This window comes from Triticum aestivum, chromosome 5B (genome assembly GCF_018294505.1).
Source record: "Triticum aestivum cultivar Chinese Spring chromosome 5B, IWGSC CS RefSeq v2.1, whole genome shotgun sequence".
NCBI lineage: Eukaryota > Viridiplantae > Streptophyta > Magnoliopsida > Poales > Poaceae > Triticum > Triticum aestivum.
In genome coordinates, this window is record NC_057807.1 from 529,722,623 (window position 1) to 529,746,763 (window position 24,141).

Genomic DNA, 24,141 nt, shown 5'->3' on the forward strand with positions numbered 1-24,141 from the left:
CCGGCGCCGTTGACGAACCCGGCCGCCGCGTCTTGCGAAGGAGCCCGACAGAGGAGACGTAGTGTGCGACAGCTGCGAGCTTTTCCCTTGCGCGCACTGTGTGGGACGGAAGGTTAGGGACGAAGGAAGGATAGAATCTAAACGGTTGGGAGTGAAATAATCGAACGGACAGGGTGCGACCGGCCCAAGTTTGGGCCGGCGCACCGGCGCCTATCAGCGCCCTTCCCCTTTCTTTCTGAGTGAAAATTCTCATTGCTCTCGAGCTCGAGCTCGACAGCCATGGCCTCAGAGCTAGGGTTAGCGCCGCCGGCGAAACGCCCGACACCGTCCCCCACCACGATTACCGCTATCGGAGACGACCTCCTCCTCGAGATCTTCCTCCGCCTCCCCTCCCTCCCGAGCCTCGTCCGCGCCGCCCTCGCCTGCCGCACCTTCCTCGACGCGGTCCGTTCGTCCCCCGCCTTCCGCCGCCGCTTCCGCGCGCTCCACCAGCCCCAGCTCCTCGGATTCTTCATCGACTCCTGCCGTAGCAATCCCTTCGTCCCGTTCCGCAGCCGCTCCGACCCGGACCTCGCCGCCGCCGTCCGCGGCGCCGATTTCCTCCTCACCCGCCTCCCGGAGGACAGCGATTCCTCCCCCGGATGGCACATAGAGACCTGCTACGGTGGCTGCGTCGTCCTCGTCAACCTGTCTACATACCAGGTCGCTGCTTACAACCCCCTTACGCAGGCACTGCATCTCTTCCCCTTTCCGACCACCAACGGGATCCTCGTCAACGCCTTGCCTGAGTTCATTTTCTTATCCGAAGAGGACCAGGAGGCCCGTATGATCTGTGTCCAACACCGGAACAAGCCGGAGCAAGTGCCGGCGCGTCTAGCTGTTTTCTCACCGGCCACCAGGGAGTGGCAGATCTTGCCGTGGGTGGAGACCCCCCAGCCATCTCAACCTGAGGACGATGAAGACAGCGATCCCCCGTTTCTCCCTGGTACACAGCTGAAAGGATTCGTTTATTGGAGACACGCGAGTAAAGCTTATGTACTCGTTCTCAACACTGCAACAATGCAATTCTCCAGAGTGGATTTGCCGCCATTCTTAGAGATGGACCCTACGCTGTTAAGTGTGAGTTTGGGTCATAGCAAGGATGGAAAGCTCTGCCTGGCTGTCATAGAGACAGAAACGCTTATTGTTTGGCTTTGGAGAGCTGATGATGATGGTGTTGAGAAATGGATGCAGGAAGGTACTTTTCCGCTGAGTACATTTGTGGATGACACTAAGATTTCAGCAGAGGATTATACCACAGTGCAGATCGAGGATGTCATTGAGGGCTTTGTGTACGTGTCTACTAAGTATGATGGGTACACCGAGTCCCTCCATTCCCTCTGCCTGGAAACAGCAAAGCTGAACAAGCTTTTTGATAATAAGTATACAAACACTGCTCATCCTTACATCATGGCGTGGCCTCCTTCTTTGGTAGGCAACAAGGTGAGTCCGTCCTTATTTCACTTCTGTTGCTTTGATCTTCGATCATTGCTAAATAAACAAAGTTTTAAATAGCGCGCTAAGCATCTTAGCGCCGGACCTCTTTCAAATGCTATAGCATGCTATAGCGGAGCTATAGCGCGCTATTTAAAATGTTTGTTCATTTATTTGGACCAAAGTCTCTTAGCGCAAGACCTTTTATAAATGCTATAGCGTGCTATAGCGGAGCTATAGCGGGCTATTTGAAACAGTGTAAATAAATCCATCCTGCACCTTGTTTCTTAAGATCTTTCTTGTATCATTGGTGTCTTTAACCTTGCACAATATGTCTATCAAACACTTGAATCCTTACTTACACTGAAATCATTTTATGTCTCAGGAAGATTTAGAAAACAAAGTTACCGGAGAGAATGTGGCGAATGATGGTCCAGCGGGCCCAGAAGAAGCTCCCTCTGTTCTTGTCACAGCATTGCGGTCATATAAAGAAGCTCTTATTAATGATGATGGGGCAAAAGTTGCGGAGATAGAGTCATTTCTACTTTCTATTGAGGATGAGAAAAAGTCTCTAGCAGCACAGTTGACAACTGCGAGAGATTGTATCTTGAGGATAAGTGCCGACATTGATGGCTACAGAAGAAGGCCAGAAAGAGAGAGGTGATGACAATTTGTGCCCACTTCTTTGCCAGTTGAACCAGCCCCTTTGTAGTGATCTTGGTGTATTCCTTCTGATGAGACGAGCTTATGTTTATATGTGCTGGCGCTTCAGTTTTTGGACGGTGTGGAGACAACAGCATGTACTAGTTTCATATAATAGTAGGGTAGCAATTAGCAAGGGAGCACTGGAGACGTAAGCTATGGCTAATGAGTGTAACCATCAGTATGTTTAACTGTGCATCATTGAGTTGAGACCCACTTTGCTTCTTAGCTTGAGTACTTATCTGTCATGGGTCCACTATATCTTTTCTTGGTCCTGCCATTTTATTATTTCTCAGTTTTATGTCCTTTTTAACATTGTTCTTCCATAATGGCAGTCAGTTTCCTTCTGCTTGGTTTTATATCTGAAATGGGTAACGATTTCACTGAAGGTGCAGCGCTTATTTTTGTAAGTTTACCAGTCACCATTTGATGTTTATTAAGCAGAGAAGTCAGCTCGTTTGCGTACTTTAAAGACTAAGTTCTACTTAGCAGTTAATACTGATGAAACATTAAACATACAAGTACAAGGTCCCAAACTGGTGCTTCTTCATCCTTATTTATAAGTTTAGCCTATTGATGCGTAGCGTTGATACGTTTTTCAGGCTATTCAACCCATTGATGACATACAGGCTAATGGGTACAAGCAACGGCTATTCATCTAATCAAATGTTCACATTTTTTTATTGTCCCAACAGATCTGGCAGCTCTTCTATTAATCAGAACTTCAGAAAGCATTTTTCATGACACATTCTTAATCAATTCTGTATCAGGTGGTCATCATTTTGATTTCTAGATTCCATATGATCTACAGTCAGTCAATAAATTCGTCTGGTATCTATCTTTCTTAATTGCTTCCGTATCTGCTGTTCACTTCTTTGATTTTCAGCACCTCTAGGGTCTACAATACATAGTTCCTTTCTTCAGTTATCTTATTCTTGGTGGACTATGTGCCCAGTTTTGTGCTCTTCTTGAGGCCTCTTTTGCAAACATTGTTTTTTAGATGCCGTCAGACTCTAGTGGCAATGTAGTTTCTAATACACTAGAGCTTCTGTGCTTTTCCCTATGAGATTTATTTGTGATTGTTGTTGACATCTGCAGCTAACCTGTGAACACAGCCTCAACCTGTTGATGAGATATATATAGGAAAGTGAACCAATAATAATATTGTTTACTTAACCAATAAAGTCTTAGCTTTTCACTGGATCAATAGATTTGGGGGCTTGTCCACTAATCTGATACCATTCTTTGTGACACTTATTTATAATTGGTGCATAATCAACTTACTTAATCACTTCTACATCAGCTGGTCGTTGTTTTGAGTTCCAGATCTCCTCTGGTCTGCGGTCCACAGATGATTCTTCCTGGATTTATCTTGCTCTCTTAACCGCTTCCTTGCCTGCTCATAGCTTTTGAATTCTAGCAACTATGTGGTCTGCGTAATGGTTTTGTCCTCCTTTTTTTCATGTCTTGGTGGAACATCAGCTATTCAAGCCTCTGTATGGCCATTTATTTGGTTACAATGAAGATTTCTTGTGCAGACATTGTTTACTAGATTCAGTCAGACTCAAGTGTCCACTGAACTTACTAATGCACTAGAGTTCTGTGTTTTAAACTTCAAAATTTATCGTAACAGTATTTCACATACTCTTGACAGTATCCACTTTGAAGAGTCCATTAACATGCTTTTATTTTTTTAACTGGTATATAATGCCTGACTAATAAATAACCTTATGATATTTCTAACATGAAAACTTCATCCTGTATCATTAAGAGAACCGCATGGATGATGGATTGTGAAACAGTGAAAGAATTAGGGTAGCTGTTAATTGGCTCGAAATGGTTACTTCTGAACCCAAACTCATCCTGAGACATCCTGATTAGCTTGCCAACGATCGTCGTGCTGAGGTATGCCAACGGCACCTCGAACCGCCTCCCGTTGGCAGTGACCCTTATCTGCGACAGGCAGTGTCACGCATCATGCTTCGTCGTCTCTGGCAGTGGTCAACTGGTCGTCTTGACCCTCTGCCACTTCCTCGCCAGCTCAGCAAGCCTCTTTGGGTGCATCATAGTTGGGTTCTTTGGTTCTAGTCTCAGGTATGTTGCTGCTTAGGGATGCTTGGTTTGTTGACTGTTGTTGAAGCGACGGTGTCTTACTAGTTAGCCCACGAATATCTGGGCATTGAGATATAACTCATTGGCATTTGGCAGGGGACAAGGCCATGATTTTGGTGGTTGCAATGGTGGCTCCAAGGGAGGCAGTGAGATTCAGATCAGATATTGCTGGGCCTGGCACTAGGGGGCAAAGGTAGTGGCTAGGCAACCAGATGCGTACTACTGTTCTTGCTGCTGAACTGGGCAGAGGTGTAGAGCAAACCATCTGGGGTCCCTTCGGTGCAGTAATCATCTCTGAATAGGTGAGTACAGCTTCAGCTGCATGATAGGTGTTTGATGTTTGCTTTAGCAGTGCTTTGATTGCTGCAAATCTAGCAAGTTACCTTGACAGCTCCATATCTCATCGTCTGCATGACCTTCAGCATCGCATGTGACAGCCATTCCTGGTGTCTCCATTGCATTTTCCTATGGGCCACCATTGCGTTTTCCTATGGGCCAACCAGTTGGTAACCATCAGGGCCAGAATGGCATCAGGTCCATCTCTATGGAGCTGTCATTAGTTCATGTCACTATTTTTTTTTCTGGCGGCATTGGTTCATGGACTGCAGTAATGTAAGTTGCAGCGCAGGGCTCATTTTGTTAGTACCTGAAGTTGCATTGTCCATGACAGTGACATAACTAGTGGTTGTGTGGTACCTAGATTGACCAAACACAAATGTGGATGAGCTCATTCAATTTCTCTGATTACTGATCTTTTTCTGCACATTAGCAGGTTTTCCCGTCCCAATTCAAATACAATTCAACAGTTTTATCTTTGGTCGAATAAAACACAGCTTTTCTACAAACCGTCAGTTTCCTTGCCCATTAGCAGATTTTCTAGCCCTTGTCAATGTTCCACTGTAATCCCAATTCAAATGTAACCTGACAACTTTATCTTGGGTCGATTAAAACACAGAACTTTTCTACAAATGGTCAGTTTCCTTCTCTATCTGTGAAGATTTTGTAGCCCTCGTCAATGTTCCTTTGTAATATTTTGGGGTCTGAGGCTATATATCTATGCAGAAGAATTTTTCAGCAATGCTTCGTGCTTAGGTCCTAAAAACCAGTGATCAATCATTTATCTTTGCAAAATGTATATATACACATTGAAACAACAGCGTCCCTACTACAGCCCATCTTCCTTGTTTGCTTCTTCACTTGCATGATCAAAACGCTTCACATAAACAATTTTCTTTTTTCCCTATATCCCTATGTTTCTGCAGATGGTGATCACGAGCTGCAGACACCAAAATGCTGGCCAACTCCCAGATGTGCCGCAGCATGATAGTGGCATGGCATCACCATGGAGTAGAGGAACGCGGCCTCCATTTCTGTAGAGGCGCTTCTCCTGAGCAAGCACAGGGCATACTCCATCACCGATGTATGACACAGCAGCGTGTTTCTGCCACTGTCAATGCCTGCGAAGCCGAACTACTCTGGGGACATCCTGAAGGGTTCGCTGAAGACTGTCGTGCCGAGGAACGCAAGTGGCACCTCAGATCTCACGCTGTCAGCAGTGTACACGATGTAGTGGCCCTTGCCGGCCACTGAGAAGCATGATGTGCTGCAAGACCCTTTGGTTTCTTCCGCAGACCTTGATGACGACCCGGTGAGCCTCTTCCTCCTCATAGCAACCACCTTCTGCCACTTCTTGGCCAGCCGAGCGAGTGTCTTGGTACTCATCATGGTAGTTTCTTGTGTTTCGGAAACTGGAGAAATTCTTCTGCTATTGAAGGTTGGAATGCCTTTTTCTGTGGATGAAGAGGTGGTGTTTGGAGGGCACTTAGCAATGGATTTTATAGCTCAAGGGTAAAGCAAGGTGAAGTGTGTGATGGTTGGGCAGGCGACAATGCCATGTTCATTGGTACATGTGGTGCTGTGGTTTGGTGGCCATGATGTGATCCAGATCAGGTTCTGTTGGGGCCAAGTGTTTGGCACTTGCGGAGCTTGGCCTGGACGCCCCGCCTGCACAGCCATGGTGATCGGTTTGCTAGGAAAATGGCACGAGCACGAGGACCCCATGGGGTTCTCTAGCCAGAAGCACATTTCAGACATGGGTGGTGCTTGGAAATCTCATCAAAATCATTCCATCACATTTGCTGTCTGCAGCTAATTGCAACCACACTGCACATGGAGCACTCATGGCATTGTCCCCAGGCCCAGCCGAACGCTCTCACTGATAGCAAATGTGATCCAACTCTCTCGCTGATAGCTACACGCAACCTACACACATATGCACTGCCCTGATCCCTCTCTTCCTTCTATATATCCATGGCTTGCTCAGCACAAACTTCATCTCATCTGTAAACAACATCACACTCTACAACACACTTTCAGACTTTCGGAACCAAGCGGCATTTGTTTAGCCGGCTAGGAACACATCAGACTCAACCATGATCCATCCAAAGAAGCTTGCTCAGCTGGCCAAGAAGTGCCAGCGGATGTTGGCAGCCGGGACCGGTGCTCGCCACCGGCAGCATGCCTCAGACATGGTCGATGATGATTGCTGCAGCACAGCGTCATCTGTGGTTGCCGATGAGGGCCACTGCATGGTGTACAGCACCGACGGAGCACGGTTTGAGGTCCCTCTGGCGTACCTCGGGACGACGGTCTTCGCCAAGCTCCTGAGGATGTCTGAGGAGGAGTTTGGGTTCGCAAGCGGCAGCGATGGAGGCAGGATCACGCTGCCCTGTGACACCATGGTGATGGAGTACGTCTTGTGCCTTATCAGGAGAGAGACCTCTGAGGAGGTTGAGAGGGCATTCTTGAGCTCTATTGCTGAGCATTGCCACAACTACAGTGCTAGTTGTGTGGCGCCATCGATGGGACTCAGCCATCAATTTGCTCTTTGTACTTAGCTACTAGCTTATCTTGTGATTTTTTTTGTTAGAACCTGAAGATCTCTGTACAGTCTGATGTAAGATCCTACTATCATGAGAAATGATACAAAAGATACTATTTTACTGAGAGAAATTTGGCTATTTGACACATACTTTGGCCTTAGCTGCAGTTCGTCGTATAGAGTACTGAAGACAGTAGAAAGAAACCATGGGCTGGAAGTTTGTCGGTATGATATGCGGGGGAAGGAAGCAGGAGAGGGTGTGCCTGACCAGAAGGTGGCAGAACGCGGTGATGGCGCAGTGAAGGGAATGCGGATGGGAGGATTGGATGAACGATCAGCATACTGCTGTCCCTACCTCTACCTAGAACGGTCGGATTTGAATCACGTGTCCCAGATGGAGGTGGGTTGAGCTGGTTATAGATTCTTGAGGTAGGAACTGCAGTCTGTTGCCTGAAAGATGAACGCTTCCACCGCTGCTGAGGAAGCATGCGCTTCTGGGTACCATTTCCCTTGTGCCGGAGACTAGCTACTTGCGTGAGCTCAGCGGCGTAGCTAGGGGGTGGCCAGGGTAGTCCATGGACCACCCTGGAATTTCCCCATGGCTTTTATATAGTGTAGTAAAAAGATATTTCTTTAAAAATGAACAAACTTATGTAAATATTTCTATTGATGGACCACCCTGGCTTATTGGGCTGGCTACGCCACTGCGTGAGCTGGGTGTCCTCTCGTCGGCTCGCCACACTCCAAGTGAAAATACAGGCCAGAAGGAATATGCCCTAACTGCTTTTTGCAGCACATCAGTTCAGTTTGGGAAGAAACTTGATAATTTCTGAAGAAAGTAGGATATCACACATCTACCTGATATTTGCTTTTGATCTTCTATTTTGTAGACAATACCCAGAAATCAAATAAACCCTGTTGTTGAACATATTGTACGGTAACTTCCTTGGACTATTTTCTTCTGAAAAGGGTAGTATTTGTTGTTCTTGTATACAGATTCAGTACATTTTTTTAAGATAAGTGCAACAGGAAATTGGATTATTTATTTATTTATTTAGCATGCAATATAATCATATCTTTGATTTTCTTAATGGTAGTGCTGCTTGTTAGGCGTTAGCTTTTGTACTCTGAATCCCGAGGTTAAAGTAAATCGCTTTCTTGCGCCCTATGTCCTAATGATATATGGTTGTAGACTTGTAGTTTATGGTACTTTGTAGGATGCTATAAGCTGGTATACTAATATGCAATTTCCATTCCGCAGTGTTGAACTATTTTACATCGCGGAAAAACATTCAAAATTGAGGGAAAAGCTTGCTATATATTCAGGAGCTACAGACTGCAAGCTGCTGGTGCAGTGACACCGTACTGCTTGGATGTTGGCAAGGCATCACTATAGAGCTCAGGAACGGCCTCTCTACTTCCTCTGATGCATTTCTTCTGAGCAAGCACATGACATACTCCATCACCGCTGCATCGAAGGGCAATGTGATCCTGCCATCGCATGTAAACCCTAACTCCTCCTGGGGCATGCTTAGCAGCTCGCCGAAGATTGTCTTGGTGAGGCAAGTCAAGGAGAACTTAAGCCTCCTGGCATTGGCCATGTACACCGCGCAGTGGCCTTTATCTGTGACCTGTGGTGTCGTGCAGCCTGCTTCGTTGTCGCTGGATGTTGTCCTGACCCTTTGCCACTTCCTCACCAACTGAGCAAATCTTTTAGGATGGATCGTGGTCATGGCTGTGCGTTCTTGGTTCTGAGGTATGTTGCTCAGAAATGCTTAGTCTGTGAGTTTGGTGATGAAGCCCATGAATATACAGGCATAGACGTATGACTAATTTGCATTGGGCAGCAGGGGACAAGCCCATGAGCTCGGTGCGTGAAATGGTGGCTCCCAAAGGAGGGAGGCAATGAGATTCAGATTTCATTCTGCTGGGCATGGTTCTGAGGTATGTTGCTCAGAAATGTTTAAGCTGTGAGTTTGTTGATGAAGTTGGTGCACTACTAGCTAGCCCATCTGCCCATGAATATATAGGCATAGACATATGACTAATTTGCGTTGGGCAGGGGACAAGGCCATGAGCTTGATGCGTGCAACGGTGGCTCCTGAAGGAGGCAATGTAATCGTTTGATTCTGTTGGGTCATGGCACTAATGGAGGCAAGGATAGTGGACTAGTGGCTGGGTGATAAGATGCATACAACAGTCTTCGCTGCTGAATCGGGCAGAGACCTTGTGGGGCCATCCGGGGTCCAGCGTTTGTGGCGGTGTTTCATTCAGTTCAACCTCCTGTATCAAGAGATTAGAAGTTCGTGCTTTTGTAGCAATTGTGTGATTGCAATTGGATGAGGTGAAGAGGAGCTCACTTCATTGCTTTTGGGTGTACTTTGCACTTACAACCTGCAACTGCATGTTAGGTGCTTGTTAGTTTAACAGTGTTTTGATTGCTGCAGATCTGGCAAGTTGCTGGGAAGTTCCATATCTCATTGTCCACCCATGGTCTGCATGGTCTCTAGCATATTGTGTGCCGATCATTTCCTGGTATCTTCCTTGCATTTAGCTGAGCAGTTGAGTGTTCCGGGCCACACCCTTGAATATATCCAAGGACTTGTCATTAATTCCGCTATGGCATTTCTTTTCTTTGGAAGAACATTGTCTCTTACTATTGTCCATCTTCTAAAAAAGATCAAAATACTTCACATAAACTAATTGCCTTTTCATTTTTTTTCCTATATCTCTGCAGATGCTAATCAGGATTCAGGAGCTGCAGACACCAAAATGCTGGCTAACTCCCAGATGTGCCGCCGCATGATAGTGGCATGGCATCGCCATGGAGTGGAGGAACGCGGCTTCCATCTCTGCAGAGGCACTTCTCCTGAGCAAGCACATCACGTACTCCATCACCGATGCGTCGCAGGGCAGCGTGATTCTGCCACCGTCAACGCCTGCGAAGCCGAACTCCTCTTGGGACATCCTGAAGAGCTCGCCGAAGACCGTCGTGCCAAGGAACGCAAGTGGCACCTCGAACATCACCCTGTCGGTGGTGTACACGATGAAGTGGCCCTTGCCGGCCACCGATGAGCATGATTTGCAGCATGACCCTCCGGTTTCTTCCGCTGACGTTGATGACTGACCAGGTCAGCCTCTTCCGCCCGTTAGCTGCCACCCTCTGCCACTTCTTGGCCAGCCAAGCGAGTGTCTTGGCACTCATCACGGCGGCTTATTTGTGTTTCTGGAAGCGGGAGAAATTCTTTCTTTTTTCTGTGAGAGGGAGCTTGGAATGCCTTTATCTGCGGATGGTGAGGGCACTTAGCCATGGATTTATAGGTCGAGGGTAAAGCGAGCGCCCACACGGTCTCATGTGATGGTTGGGCAGGGAGCCAAAGCTGTGGGCATGGACGCATGGTACATGTGCTGCTGCCATTTTGGAGGTGCCATGATGAGATCTGGATCAGGTTCCGCTGGGGCCAAGTGTTTGGCACTTGCCGGAGCTTGGGCTGGACGTCTCGCCTACAAGCGTCGTGATGGGTTTGCTGGGGAAATGGCACTGAGGACCCCATGGGGGTCTCTAGCCGAACCGCATTTCAGACATGGATCAGTGCTTGAAAATCTGACCAAAATCATTCATCAGACTGCCTGCAGCTAGTTGCAACAACACTGCTCATGGCATTGTCCCCTGCCCAACGCTCTCGCTGATAGCTACACACAACCCACACGCATATGCACTTCCCTGAGCCTTCTCCTCCTACTATAAATCCATGGCCTGCTCAACACAAACTTCTTCATCTCATATGCATGCCACATCACAATCTACAACGCGCCTTCAGAGTTTCAGAGCCAAACTGAAATTTAGCCAGTCAGGAACACATTAGACTCAACCATGATCCATCCAAAGAAACTTGCTCAGCTGGCCAAGAAGTGCCAGCGGATGTTGGTTGCCAGAGCCAGGGCCCGCCGCCAGCAGCATGCCTCAGACACGGCCGATGACGAATGCTGCAGCACAACGTCGTCTGTGGTTGCCGATGAGGGCCACTGCATGGTGTATGCCGCCGACGGAGCACGGTTTGAGGTCCCTCTGGTGTACCTCGGGACTACGGTCTTCGCCGAGCTCCTGAGGATGTCTGAAGAGGAGTTTGGCTTTGCAAGCGGTAGCGATGGAGGCAGGATCACGCTGCCCTGCGATGCCACAGTGATGGAGTACGTCTTGTGCCTGGTCAGGAGAGAGGCCTCTGAGGAAGTCGAGAGGGCGTTCTTGAGCTCCATTGCTGAGGATGGCCACAGCTACTGTGCTAGCTGCGTGGCACCATCGATGGGACTCGGCCATCAATTTGCTCTCTGTGCTTAGCTACTAGTTTAGCTAGTGAAATATTTCTTTTGGTTAGGTCCGAGAAGGAGTTCTGTAGAGTCTGATGTAAGATTCGTTTGTCACAGGAAATAATAGAAAAGAGACAATTTTCCTGGAAAAAAATACATTATTTGTCACATCCTTTAACATAGTTCATATTAATATATACTCCCTCCGTCAAAAAATATGTCTAAAGTTGAGACACTTATTTTGGGACGGAGGAAGAAATTGGAAGGAAACCATGGGCCTATAGTTGTCAACAGTTTTTCTTTATCAGATGAGAAGCTGACTTAGTTGGAACTTGCGATTGTACTTGAATGCGTGTTCTTAACATTTTGATTAGGTGCGAAAGGGACGATCTTAATTGATGCAGCAGAGACAACTTGTGGAACAGTGTCATATCTTAGTTCTTGATGGCCTACCTAACTTGTAGGCTGTAGCCATTCCGTAGCTCTTTCTCTGCACTTTCCTTCGGGCCTTCAGCCAGCTGCATGTCTGAAGATTCTGAATATACAACAGGCATCTGCTAAATCTTTTGTCGACACCTTCTGTAAAGTTTTGTGGGTAGAACATTCAGCAATTCAGTAACAGCTAAACATCAGTGTCTTTTACCCCCCAAAATAAATCTGACTTGTGGAGTACAGCCTGCTTTCTCTTCCATTTTGTAATTTTTATCCTACTTCTTGTATTGATAGCTTCTAAATATTCTCCTGATGGTTCATCCTACAATGTGGCTCCTGTACCACCTGGCCAGTTCACTAATTCACAAATTCTTGATCATTTTAATGTCCTGGTTTAGATGATAGATTGCATGGAAACTTGTTTTTTTTTTATTCTCTGTGCAGCAGTATGAAACCATTGACATCTAAAACAGAGAGGAATGGCCGCAAGTGCTGGTTGACCACGTTCCTGCTGGTTGTTGCTTTGATGATCACATTGCTTTACATACAATTTTCCTTCCCCTATTGTGTGTTATCTAACTATCGTACACTATCCAGGCAAACTACTCAAGACAGAAGACATCATCAGCGTCTAAGCCTGCTGTTCTTCAGCATCTACAGACAGCAAATCTGACTGCTGGCTCCAACAACAACAGGCATCACACGGCCAGTGTAGTGGCAAGGCGTCACCATAGAGCTCAGCACCGCCTTCTCAACCTCGGCAGAGGCATTCCTCCTCAGCAAGCACATGACATACTCCATCACTACGGCGTCACAGGGCAGCGTGATCTTGCCATCACTTGCGAAGCCAAACTCCTCCTGGGACATCCTCAGGAGCTCGCCCAAGACCCCCGTGCCGAGGTACACCAGCGGGACCTCGAAGCGCCTCCCGTCGGCCGTGTACATGACGCAGTGGCCCTTGGCCGGTGCGGAGGTGCAGCATCCTTGGTCTTCCTTGGCCGCCGCGGTGAGCCTCTTCCTCCCGAGCGCTTCCACCCTCTTTGCCAGCTGAGCGAGTCTCTTGGCGCCGGCCATGGTTCTGGCTGGGTGTTGGTTCTCAGCTGGAGATTTGGGGAAAGTGTGCTGCTGTCTGCTATGGATGTTGCAATGCTCAGCTGGTGGCGGATATGTTTAACGATCAGGTGATGCTGTTGAGCTGAGCCGTTTGCTGGATTTATAGGCGAGGCGAGGGGAAGGGCATCGTTGTGTCGGCGCAGGACAGGGCCATGTGATGGGCGCATGCAATGCAAGTGTTGCGGTGTGATTAGTTCGGATTAGATCGCGGCGGGGCCAAATGTTTGGTGTTGAAAAGCTTGTGCTGGTCTAGCACATGATCTGTTTGATGTTCGTCATCTCACGTGGTGACAGGAGTCCATATCTTGACTAGAACCACACCAAACCCATCTCGTGTTATGTATCACAGCAGATGCCTCTGATGTGTGGTGTGGTGTGCCGGCTGTTGTGCTCTAGTGCATGTACTGAACTTGCAACGTAGACTTCCCAGTTATGGCGTGGATGAGTTTCTTAGACAGCTGTATTAATTCCTTGTAGACAAGTTTCTTTGGCACTTGAGGGAAGGCCTTCAACGCAAGCTCCTTGTGGACATGTTCATCATCGAGTTGTCCAGCTTTCTGTACCCCTTTCGCTCAAAAAGAAAAAACTTCTGTAACCCCTTTGGTTCTGAACTTGAAAGTATTTTTTTAGTACTTCTTGAAAGTAGTGAAGAGGACATGTTTTGGTTATGTGGGGTCCAGGCACATCACTGAGTTTGTTCTAGCAAGCGACAGTTTTATGTGAGCTTGATGTGGCTCATAGCTAGCTGGATGTGGCTCAGTAGAGGCAGCTGCTCATCTGATAATGATCACCAGCTAAAGATGCCACTGCTCAAACAGACCATCAACTGAATACTGGGGCTTTAAGTTGCTTGCACTACATACTTTAGGGGCCAGCACTACATACTTTATCCCAGTATATTTTATTTTACTGGAGTCATTTTTTAGGGGCCAGCACTACATACTTTATCCCAGTATATTTTATTTTACTGGAGTCATTTTTTAGGGGCCAGCACTACATACTTTATCCCAGTATATTTTATTTTACTGGAGTAATAATAATCAATAGCAGATTGCAATTAATCTGTACCTAGTTGCAAACAGGACTGGATCCAGTTTCAGTCATACATGTCTCTTACCTTGCAGAACAGTGGTAGCAATACACTGCTAGCAATGGTTGCTGTCCAACTGAGTACAGCAGACAAGATGGCAAACTCACAGTTGCATCAGTGCATGCATGCTCTGAAAGAAGCGCCTCCGAATGCAAAGATGGAAGTTGAAACAAGGTTACAGCATACACATAACTATATTTCTCTAGTGGAAATTAACTTGAAAAAACCAAAGCAACTCCCTACGGAATGCTATCTACTCCCACAACAAGTTCCGGTCGCTTAGGGGCCAGGGCTCGACAGCAATCGAAATGGAGACTTCAAAGCAGCTGTGGACCCACGGTAACCCATCCACAACTCGGCAAACCATACATAGATAGCCCAGCATCAAAACGGCTTGTGGGTATCTCACATCCTGTCCTCCCTCCTGCGTGGGGCGCAGGTTATGATCTCGTCGACCCTCAGGATCATCTCCGCAGCCTCGGTCGCCGACAGGACGATGGCCTGCTTCACCTTGAACGCCTCGCAGATGCCACGCTTCTGCATGTCTCCCAGCTGCACAACAGGGGACCATGTTAGTAGTTCCAAACTCCCTCAGGTACAGGTTAGATACAAAATCGGTGTCACGATGAGCCTACCCCGCCGCTGATGACGTCGATTCCAACAGTGCTGTTCTCTTTGTGGTGCTCGGCTCGGAGCTGGGAGATCAGCTCGGCACTATCCAGGCCAGCATTGTCAGCTATGATTGTTGGGATGGCTTGCAGGGCACGCGAAAAAGCATCAATCGCATGAGATTTCTTCCCAGGGGTCCTCCTTGCAAGTTCATCCACCTCTTTGGACATCACCATCTCAGGCCATCCACCGCCAAATATGACACGTGTGTCATTTACTGTCTGAGAAAGCACACATAGGGCGTCATGCAAGGACCTCTCAGCCTCATCAAGCACATGCTCACTGCAGACAAAAAGTCACATATTCAATGTGTGGCCAAATAAAACAGAGTGACCGAATAATACAATGTTATCACTGCATGATGAGGAGCTGCACCAATAAGACATACCTTGCTCCTCTCAGGACAATGGTGCAAGCTTGCCCCATCGCAACCCCGGAGAAATGAATCAGCCTGTCCTCCCCAATCATAATCTCTTCAATGAGCTTGCAGTGCCCAAGCTTAACAGACTCTGGGTTGTCAAAAGTTGATGCAATATCACCACCCGTGACAAGAGCTAACCGCTCGATGCCCTCAAAGTCAGCATGCTCAACTGCGAGGATGCCAGCATCAGCAAAAAGTTCTTCGGGGAAGTTGTAGATTAGCTGCCTGTTGACAAAGCAGTTGATCCCGTGACCAATGATTTTCTCAACTTTCTCTCTCATTTTCTGCTTTTCAGCAGCTTCAATATCTGCAACCTTAGACATCGAATCCACCCGGACACGTGCCCCATAAATCTTAACTTTATCTGTATCCATAGCAGTGTTCGCAACCAAAATATTAGCATTCTCAATTCGCTTTGGTTGACCAAGGCCAATCTTCTTATCAAGGATGAACCTGCAAAACAGATTCAGATTGTTAAACGGATACCAGTCTGCTTGGAACTGATATATAATATATCAGGGATAAAAGAGAACAAGGTTCCCATAATATAGTTTGTGAAAGAACATACCCTTCGTCCAAAAACGAATCCTTAAGAGATCCTCCAGGTTTCTTCAGAATTTGGATTGATTCCAAGTTGGTGCTACCCTGCCACCAGTGAACAAGTGTGATGATATCAAATCAACATTTTACCAACAGAATGTAACAATGTGAATGAATAATAAAGAACTACTGAACTAGACTTCAAACAACATCCCACATATAGAAAAGATATGGTATGACCAACTTCCCCCAGCCCTTTTTACCTTAAGCCTGAGGACAGCATCAACTGCAAGTTCAGCAAAATACTCCTTGTCCTGGGAGAGAATTTTCGAACTAAGCGTAGTCATGGCGATGTTCATGAGATCTGATCTGAACTTGTCTGCAGCACCAATGAAGGTTTATTGTCAGAAGAATATTCCTGGTGGTGAAATCTTGATACATAAACTATAAAGCATAATGAGTGCAATAAAATTTATACATCTGGCTGAAATTACTGCCAGGTCCCAACTAGGGCAACCAATGATACCAGGTCCTATAAGCTAGTATTCCAGGAAGTAAACATAAAACTTGTTCCACGCAAGTAATAACTAACAGAAGATTACACAGTGCTCAAATATAGTGACGAAATCATATATGAGAAAGTAACTAAATAGGTGACCTGTATTATCTTTGTTGTCCATGGTCTTCTGCAACAAAGCATTTCTGGCGCACTCAGCAGCCATTCTGTAACCTAATAGTTAAGGGAGATGACAAAGCATTAGAGATGTTCACATGTAAGCAAATGATTAGCTAAAAATTTGCAAACAGTTCTACAATGTGTATCTGTTTTCTCTTTTAAATGTCATGTCTATCGTTTCTGCATAAATAATCAAACAAAACAACATAAGAAATGAAAAGCCAAACATGAAATTGAACAGAAAACTAATGGTCGTAGCTCTCCATTGACAAAATGGCATCAATGCAGAAGTGCACTGCTTTCACATTTTGGTTTTTCAGATACTATTTTGTACTTTCAAAATGGCATCAACACAGAAGTTACCTAGACTGAGGGGGCTGCTTTTTAATCATTTAAGCATGACTAATTCAAAAGACAAGTATGTAAGCATGATATCTCATTTTTCAGACTTCACATGTCCGACTGCTCTAAAAAGTGTTGCTATTGTATTATTACTCACCAAGACTCAGTAACATGTATTGAAGTACTCCCTCCGTTTCTAAATATAAGCCTTTTTAGAGATTTCAATACCGACTATATACGGATGTATATAGACATATTTTAAAGTGTAGACTCACTCATTTTGCTCTATATGTAGTCCATATTGGAATCTCTAAAAAGGCTTATATTTAGAAATAGATGGAGTAGTAACTAAGATGTTGCACAATTTTTAAATGTGAGCCTGTTAGGGATAACATTTTAGATAAACTGTGTCTAAAATGAGGATTACCTGCAATAATAGTCATCGGGTGAATCTTCATGTTAACCAACTTCTCAGCCTCCCTCAAAAGTTCTCCAGCCAAAACAACAACAGAAGTTGTTCCATCACCAACTTCATCGTCTTGAACTTTAGAGATGTCTAAGAATCATCATTAAGGACTACATCTTCTTTCAATTAGGGACAACGAACATCCATACAACCAAGTAATCAAACGAGGTCAGAAAAAGGTATAAGAAGCCTATGCTGCCAGATCTAGAAACAAGCATCACCTCAGCATGAACATCACCAAGCAATAGATTCAACCAAAAAGGATACCAACAAGGACCTTGGCAGCAGGGTTGTCGATGTGAAGGGACTTCAAAATGGTAGCCCCATCATTTGTAACAGTGACACTCCGCCCTCGGCCAGTCGACTGAAGGATCTTGTCCTGGATATTAACAAGGTATCGTGTAAGGGAAATACACAAACACTAGCATCTGAATGGCTGCTATCTTTTGTCCAAATGCACATTTCCTCTGAGACCAGCACACACATACCATTCCTTTTGGGCCCAGTGTGGTCTTGACCAAGTCGGCGATCGCCATGGCACCAACGAAAGATGCCTGCCAGGAGATGACACCGAATGAATTAGAAGCCCATATAACAAAGAGGCTGAACGACAATTCGACAAAGCAAGCAATCTACAGCCTCTGCGGTCTAAAAGGAGGTGAGTAAGCCCATTGCACACTGTTGCAAAGCACATTGCAACGGCAACAGAGCATCGGTAAGCCACAGTAACCTACATACAGATCCTATGAAGCAAAGCCACTAGGCGGCGGCGGGGAACGCTCGGGCGCCCGATCTGGTGCTCCGCGAATTAGCCCTTACTCAGCCCTCAGCTGGGAGAGCAGCACCCTGGAACGAACGGACCGACCTAAAGCAACAGTGGAACCGAGCGGATCAGAGAGGGGGGGTTGGGTGGTCGTCTCACCATCCTGGCGCGCTCGCCCTTCTCCTGTATGGCGTCATCCTTGAGCACCCTCTCCATCTGCCCAGCCACAGAGAGAGAGAGAGAGGAAGAAGAAAAAATGTCAGGAACGCATCGCGCTGATCCAGCCACGGAGAAGGGGACTGGGGGGCGGCCGGGCGGAGTACCTCGGGGACGGGTGACGGGTCGAGGCGGGAGGCCGGCGGATCTCGGTCCCGTAGTTCGTCGGGGAGGACGCGGCGGCGGGGCGGCGGCGGCGGAGGCGGGACGGCGGCGGGGAGCAGTGGCGCAGAAGAGAACACAGCTCAAACGGCGCTTCTAGTAGCGACTAGCGCCTTTTAATGTGCGGCCGCGTCGCTCCGCTGGGCCTCCAGTGGACTCGGCCCGCTTCTCTTAGGCGGCTAAAAAAAACCTACCCTAAAAAAACTGTGCAAAAGAGTTCTCTTTTCTCGATTATTAGGCAAACTACAATTCAAAAAAAAAACTACGATATTTTCTAAAAAAAAAAGAGGCAAACTATGACAGCCTTGTACCCTAGGTGTCTAGGGTTTTTGTACTCTGTCGTCTCCTCGTTGGCGTCGGGTTAGTCAGTCTTGTTTCCGTCCCTCTGATCTCATAATAATCCTCTGCCCCGCGACTGCACTCATCGGCCAGATGGCCGCACCATCGTCCTCAAGGAGTCCGAACGGTGCAGCAGGAGGAAAAATGCAAGGGTAGGGCTGAGATCGATCTACAAGGAGCGATGAATATGAAAGACAAAGAGCTTGGTGATATTTTTGTGGGCGAAGAGGAAATCTCGGGTCTCTCCAAATCTGATAGATGGTTGGCGGTTGCAAAGGTGAGCACGAGCAAGTTCTTTGGTGCAGATGCATTCAAAGATACTATGAAATATGCATGGAACTTGGAACATGAACCGGAGGTCGGGGAAGTTGATGACAATTTCTTCGTGATATAGTGCTTTTGCCTAGGCGACTAGAACAATGTCATGCACCAGGGTTCTGTGCATCTTCCGCGGCTTGGTTGTACTTATTGATGAATATGGTGGCAAAAGAAAAACCATGATCAATCAAGCTAGAGCGGGTCAACGTCTGGGCACAGATTGATGATACTTCTAACCTCTAGGTTGCAAGGCATTGTTGATCAGATGGCTCGTAGGGTTGGCCAGGTAAACAATGTGGAGATGAACCCATACAGGGTTTAGGTTTACACCCTTGAACCTTAATGAGAAGGAGCAAAAATTTATGCCAGTTAAGTACGAGAAGATCGGCTTCTTTTGGGAGTTTGCAACATCCTTGGTCATAACCTTCGGCCAGATGATAGAGTATAAGGACTATATGGTGGCGGTAACTGGTAAGAAGGTATTTTTCTAGTGGTCGAAGTGCTATTCGAGGTGGTTTTGTTGCTCTATCCAGGGGCATGCCGTTCAAGGGTGTGTGAGGTTGGGACCGTGGTGATGGCTCGACTGGCACATGAAACATGCCCCGCAAGTGACCTTCAGGGGAGGCAAGCTTGGATGAAGATGGAGAGGACGAGTTGGACGACTCGGCGACTAGCCCATTAAATAATATGTCAGCTCCGGTAGGTGAAGAGAAGGACCAAGAAAGTGTTGCAAAGAAGCTGGACCTTGGTACATGAAATGTGCATGCTAATGTTAAGGATCGGGTTAGAACAAGATGTCACCGGAAAGAAGAACACACAAGAAGCCGCGGCTACCAAGGAAGGGCAATCTGGTGACGGGCTACATGTCCCTCCTCTCCCACCTCAATATGTGAAGTGAAGGGATAGGAAGAAACCAAAACATGGAACTTCACCCTAAAAAGGTTGAATTGTGATGAAAAATTGGCAGGCTCTGGTATGGAGGGATTGGCAGCACATGATAGTTCGAGAGGTACACACGTTATCGCAAAAGACTGCCCCGATTGCTATGCCTATAAAAAACTCAAATAGGTAGCACTATGACAAATAATCTAGCGTTTAGGTTGGGCTTTGATAATTGTTATGTCATAGAGAGTGATGGTTGCAATGGCGGTTTGTCTATGTACTAGAATAATTATGTTACAATCACAATTCCTAGTATCATATTGATATGAAAATTGGAATAGATGGAGAAGAACAATGGCAGCTTACAAATATCTATCGAGAAGATAATACAAGAGAGATAAAACAACTTGGAAACTTATCAAGTTCCAAATATCGGAGTCAGATCTTCCCTGCTATGTATTGGTGATTTCAACGAAGTACTACATCGAAGTGATGTTGGGGTCGGAAGAGGACACCAAGCGAATGAATGACTTTCGAGAAGTGGTGGATGTGACTGGGACCCTAATTCACAAAACCACCACCATTCGTTTTTTCTCTTCATAAAAACACCACTATTGTGCTGACAATTTCAAAAATTACTGATCACTGGATTATCACTGAATTAGAGACGTTTGACAAAAAAACTGACAACTGGGTCCCATGGTCAGGTGCCATGTGGCCAGGACGAGATAACACCACTACTAACAAAAATCACTTAATGGAATCACAGGGAAGAGATCATGTGGAAGTAGTGACCAAGGGTTCAGGGGGATAGCAACACAAAAATCATCAGCAGGCAAGCAGATGGAGGAAGAAGAACAAGATAGGACAACTCACTATGTCTGATGGAATAGTTGTGATGGATGTTCATGAGCTGTATAACCTCATAGTCCATTTCTATAAAAGTTTGTACACTTCTGAAGGGGTAACAGGGATGGACGTGGTCCTTGACAGCGGTAAAGCCATAAAGGTGACGCAAGTGGTGAACTTCAAGCTCGATAAGGATTATGGGGTCGAAGAGGTGAAGGCTGCTCTTTTTCAGATGTTCCCCACAAAGGTGTAGGGCCCTAATGGAAACCCAACACATTTTTCAGTGTCACTAGGATGTTTGTGGGGATGAGGCAACAAAAGCAGTACTAAGCATCCTTAATGGGACCGAGTGTTAGAAAACGTAGTAAAAAAGAAAACAAAAAAGCGCCCTACGATCACCCAGGAACAATATGAAGATGCATATAGGGTTTGGATCAACGATCGTTACCGACTCTGGAGTGCAATGGGAGTAGATGAGTCAGTGTAGATCATAGTTGGAATCCCTCGAACCATTGATGACGATCCAGCAAACCACCCTTGAACGATCCCTCCAACAGAAGATCGATAGCACAACCTCTCTACTTGGTTGCAAGCGTATGAAGGCAACAAGGTTGATGAATATGGCCTTCCCAATGATTCCCCCTCCGAGAACATGGCTTCAGATGGGATCGCGTCGGAATAGAGGCTGGCGATAAAATTATTTTGGGTCTCGCTTCAAGGGTTTCTGAATATGTGGAAATTTATAGGCCATGAATTAGGGAAAATGAGCTACAGGGGGCTCACAAGCCAGGGTGGCACGCGCTACACCCCATGGCGTGCTCTCTTCCTTGTGGGGTCCTTGTGGGTCTTCTCGTCCTCCCCCAAAGTTTGTAGGGTCTCTTTTTGTCCAGAAAAAATTATCAAAAAGTTTTGTCGTGTTTGGACTTCTATAGGTATGGATTTTTTTAGAAATCCAAAAACATTCGAAAACAGAAACTAGCACTGGGCACTAAATTATTATGTTAGCCTAGAAAAATAATATATAATGACATAGAAAGCATATAAAAATGATAATATAATAGCATATAACAATTAAAGATTATAGTTACGTTTGAGATGTATCAACAGTCCGCCTATGCGTTTGGGGTGGATATGGGGGGTCCGGGTGTAGATGCTCCAACTGTCATGTATGTGAGCCATACCCATCTATGCCAACTCATTAATAAATATATGTTTAGATTATACATACTTAGCTTTCGAGTTATGTTTGTGTGTGTGCGTGACACAAGTGAATCATGTTATGTAATCTAAATTATTGTGATGGAGATTGTGTCATTGAGGGTATTTCGGTAACAATGTTTCTCATTACTGATATCATCCTTTTTATAATAACAATGCTCATGATAAGGAAAACAAGATCATCATCAATAAAAATGAGCAAGTCTTAGAGGCATGACTAGGGATCACATTGGTGTTTATGTTTCCACACATGTATTTGGGTTTTTCTATGCATCTCATATCCAAGAACCAACACACTTATAGAACAAAAATATAATTTGATAATGAACATGGAAATATAATAATAGAAATAATTGCCTCTATCGAGGACATAATTCCAACAATTACATGTTTCCTTGTTTATCAAAATATATTAGGAAGTAAGTAGAAGCTTCCTTTTTATAGCATTTGAATTAAATAGATTTAACCAAACGAAGAAGTGTGTAAATATTGTATTCGTCCTTGAGAACACGTGATAATTTACTACCAAATATAAGGTATGTATGGTATATAATTATGAGTCATCAATGATTGCTTGAAATATTGGGGGATGTAAAGAACCTTCCTTAATTTGATGAAATCAAGCTGTTCGACCACAGATAGGATCGGTCGCTCGGGAAAACCCAAAAAAATCAAAAAGAAAGAAGAGAAAGAACTGGGAGTTGGCGCCTACATAACAGGTAGCTTGCTTACCAAGCCGCCCTACTTTTTTCAGTTGAAGACTATCAGGCCTGGAAATGGAAACTTTGGACCCAGACAAATATTCTTATCTGCGGATCTATTCCATGCCGGAATTCGACCCGCTATTAATGTGGGTATTTCAGTTTCCAGAGTAGGATCCGCGGCTCCCGGGACTCTTTCATAGAATTCCAACAATTTCTCCCGCTCCTCAAAAGGATAAGAAATTCATGCTCACTTATACAACACAATCCAGATTTTATTCAAGTCAAGGAATATTTTTAGGTTCTTTTCCTAGATGAAACGGCGCTACTACGGGAATCGCTTTTGCTTTCTTTTCCTCTGGCTACTAAGATGTTTCAGTTCGCCAGGTTGGGGTTCCAGAATCCGCCTATTTTACTAGTCTTCGGAAACGGAAAACCCACTAATTTTTTTCTAGCTATAAGTACCACGAAACAGAAACATCTCAAACAACACATGTACCAAAGAAACGACCAGCTAGCTTGCTTCAAATCTTAAGTAATGGCGCTAACAAAAGTTGCTCTCTTCCTTGCCCTCAACATTGGTCTCATTGCTATTGTGCATGGTAACCCTCCAATGGTTCTTGCACCACCTTTGGTGCCTACCCCACCTGTTGCACCGGCGCCGTCGATTGGTGGTTCCTGCCCAATCAACCCACTAAAGATAACTGTGTGCAGCAATGTGTTGTTGCTACTCAAGCTCCGGATCAATGTGCCGGAGACCGAGCAATGTTGCCCACTGCTTAGTGGGTTGGCTGATCTAGATGCCGCAGTCTGTGTTTGCACTGCCATCAAGGCCAACCTCCTTGGCCTCATCCCCGTCGACATTCCCGTCGACCTGACCCTCCTACTCAACCATTGTAACAAGACATATCCCTCTACTTTCACCTGCTCACCATGAGCCATGATCAACTATACCTCTCCAAAGCATACTCATAATTGCCATGCATGTGAGGCATACCCATCTATGCCAGCTCATTAATAAATTTATGTTTAGATTCTATATTTAGATTTCGAGTTATGTTTGTGTGTTTGACATAAGTGTATCATGCATGTTATGTAATCAAAATTATCAAGATGGAGCTTGTCTCATTGAAGATATTCCCTACAACATATGAGATCATTATAAATAATTCAAAACGTCATCGCAGTTGATTGTTTGAACCATCTATCTATATACGACATATTTATGAATTTTTACAACTGGTTCTATAGTCTATGGAAACATCTATGACATTTGGATCTTACTATGAACCATATGTTGGCAGTTATTTATCATCGATGGTTTAAGAGATTTCTTTGTTCGGTTAGATGTGTTGATTATGTTCATGTGGGGTCCAAACTCTATAAACTAGATGATGTCCTGCATGTTGCTACGCGATTTTGTTGTCGCGAAGATGATAACAATTGAATTCAGTTATCTGCCAAATTT

The 24,141-nt window shown here is 45.6% G+C and overlaps 5 protein-coding genes and 2 pseudogenes across 5 annotated transcripts; 3 read left to right on the forward strand and 4 right to left on the reverse strand.

The window, feature by feature from the left end:
• Nucleotides 1-209: 209 nt before the first annotated feature.
• LOC123112942 (uncharacterized) lies at nucleotides 210-2,488 on the forward strand. Its single transcript, XM_044534053.1, has 2 exons — nucleotides 210-1,482; nucleotides 1,859-2,488. The coding sequence occupies exons 1-2, from the start codon at nucleotides 280-282 to the stop codon at nucleotides 2,135-2,137; spliced, it is 1,482 nt and encodes a 493-aa protein (XP_044389988.1). The 5' UTR covers nucleotides 210-279; the 3' UTR covers nucleotides 2,138-2,488.
• Nucleotides 2,489-5,380: 2,892 nt separating this feature from the next.
• Nucleotides 5,381-6,012, reverse strand: LOC123112944 (auxin-responsive protein SAUR36-like; annotated as a pseudogene).
• Nucleotides 6,013-6,075: 63 nt separating this feature from the next.
• On the forward strand, nucleotides 6,076-7,695 carry LOC123112943 (auxin-responsive protein SAUR36-like). Its single transcript, XM_044534054.1, has one exon. The coding sequence runs from the start codon at nucleotides 6,720-6,722 to the stop codon at nucleotides 7,182-7,184; it is 465 nt and encodes a 154-aa protein (XP_044389989.1). The 5' UTR covers nucleotides 6,076-6,719; the 3' UTR covers nucleotides 7,185-7,695.
• A 2,050-nt stretch (nucleotides 7,696-9,745) lies between these two features.
• On the reverse strand, nucleotides 9,746-10,541 carry LOC123112945 (auxin-responsive protein SAUR36-like; annotated as a pseudogene).
• A 1,865-nt stretch (nucleotides 10,542-12,406) lies between these two features.
• LOC123112946 (auxin-responsive protein SAUR36-like) lies at nucleotides 12,407-13,075 on the reverse strand. The gene has a single exon (XM_044534055.1). It carries the CDS (start codon nucleotides 12,980-12,982, stop codon nucleotides 12,563-12,565), a length of 420 nt encoding a protein of 139 aa, XP_044389990.1. The 5' UTR covers nucleotides 12,983-13,075; the 3' UTR covers nucleotides 12,407-12,562.
• Nucleotides 13,076-14,214: 1,139 nt separating this feature from the next.
• Nucleotides 14,215-18,489, reverse strand: LOC123112941 (T-complex protein 1 subunit beta). Its single transcript, XM_044534052.1, has 11 exons — nucleotides 18,312-18,489; nucleotides 18,148-18,204; nucleotides 17,714-17,779; nucleotides 17,493-17,604; nucleotides 17,187-17,315; nucleotides 16,400-16,471; nucleotides 16,005-16,120; nucleotides 15,770-15,846; nucleotides 15,169-15,654; nucleotides 14,747-15,062; nucleotides 14,215-14,663 (listed from the first exon to the last, which is right to left on the reverse strand). Exons 2-11 carry the CDS (start codon nucleotides 18,202-18,204, stop codon nucleotides 14,517-14,519), a joined length of 1,578 nt encoding a protein of 525 aa, XP_044389987.1. The 5' UTR covers nucleotides 18,312-18,489; the 3' UTR covers nucleotides 14,215-14,516.
• A 4,690-nt stretch (nucleotides 18,490-23,179) lies between these two features.
• LOC123116764 (cortical cell-delineating protein-like) lies at nucleotides 23,180-23,825 on the forward strand. The gene has a single exon (XM_044537672.1). It carries the CDS (start codon nucleotides 23,212-23,214, stop codon nucleotides 23,608-23,610), a length of 399 nt encoding a protein of 132 aa, XP_044393607.1. The 5' UTR covers nucleotides 23,180-23,211; the 3' UTR covers nucleotides 23,611-23,825.
• Nucleotides 23,826-24,141: the final 316 nt, after the last annotated feature.

Excerpts from the sequence above, each read along its gene's own strand:
- LOC123112942 (XM_044534053.1), top strand. The coding sequence starts at position 280 with ATGGCCTCAGAGCTAGGGTTAGCGCCGCCGGCGAAACGCCCGACACCG. Across the intron at positions 1,483-1,858 it reads CTTCTTTGGTAGGCAACAAG|GAAGATTTAGAAAACAAAGT; the intron begins GTGAGTCCGTCC and ends TTTATGTCTCAG.
- LOC123112943 (XM_044534054.1), top strand. The coding sequence starts at position 6,720 with ATGATCCATCCAAAGAAGCTTGCTCAGCTGGCCAAGAAGTGCCAGCGG.
- LOC123112946 (XM_044534055.1), bottom strand. The coding sequence starts at position 12,982 with ATGGCCGGCGCCAAGAGACTCGCTCAGCTGGCAAAGAGGGTGGAAGCG.
- LOC123112941 (XM_044534052.1), bottom strand. The coding sequence starts at position 18,204 with ATGGAGAGGGTGCTCAAGGATGACGCCATACAGGAGAAGGGCGAGCGC. Across the intron at positions 17,605-17,713 it reads CACTGGGCCCAAAAGGAATG|GACAAGATCCTTCAGTCGAC; the intron begins GTATGTGTGTGC and ends GTTAATATCCAG. Across the intron at positions 16,472-17,186 it reads CCCGATGACTATTATTGCAG|GTTACAGAATGGCTGCTGAG; the intron begins GTAATCCTCATT and ends CTTAACTATTAG.
- LOC123116764 (XM_044537672.1), top strand. The coding sequence starts at position 23,212 with ATGGCGCTAACAAAAGTTGCTCTCTTCCTTGCCCTCAACATTGGTCTC.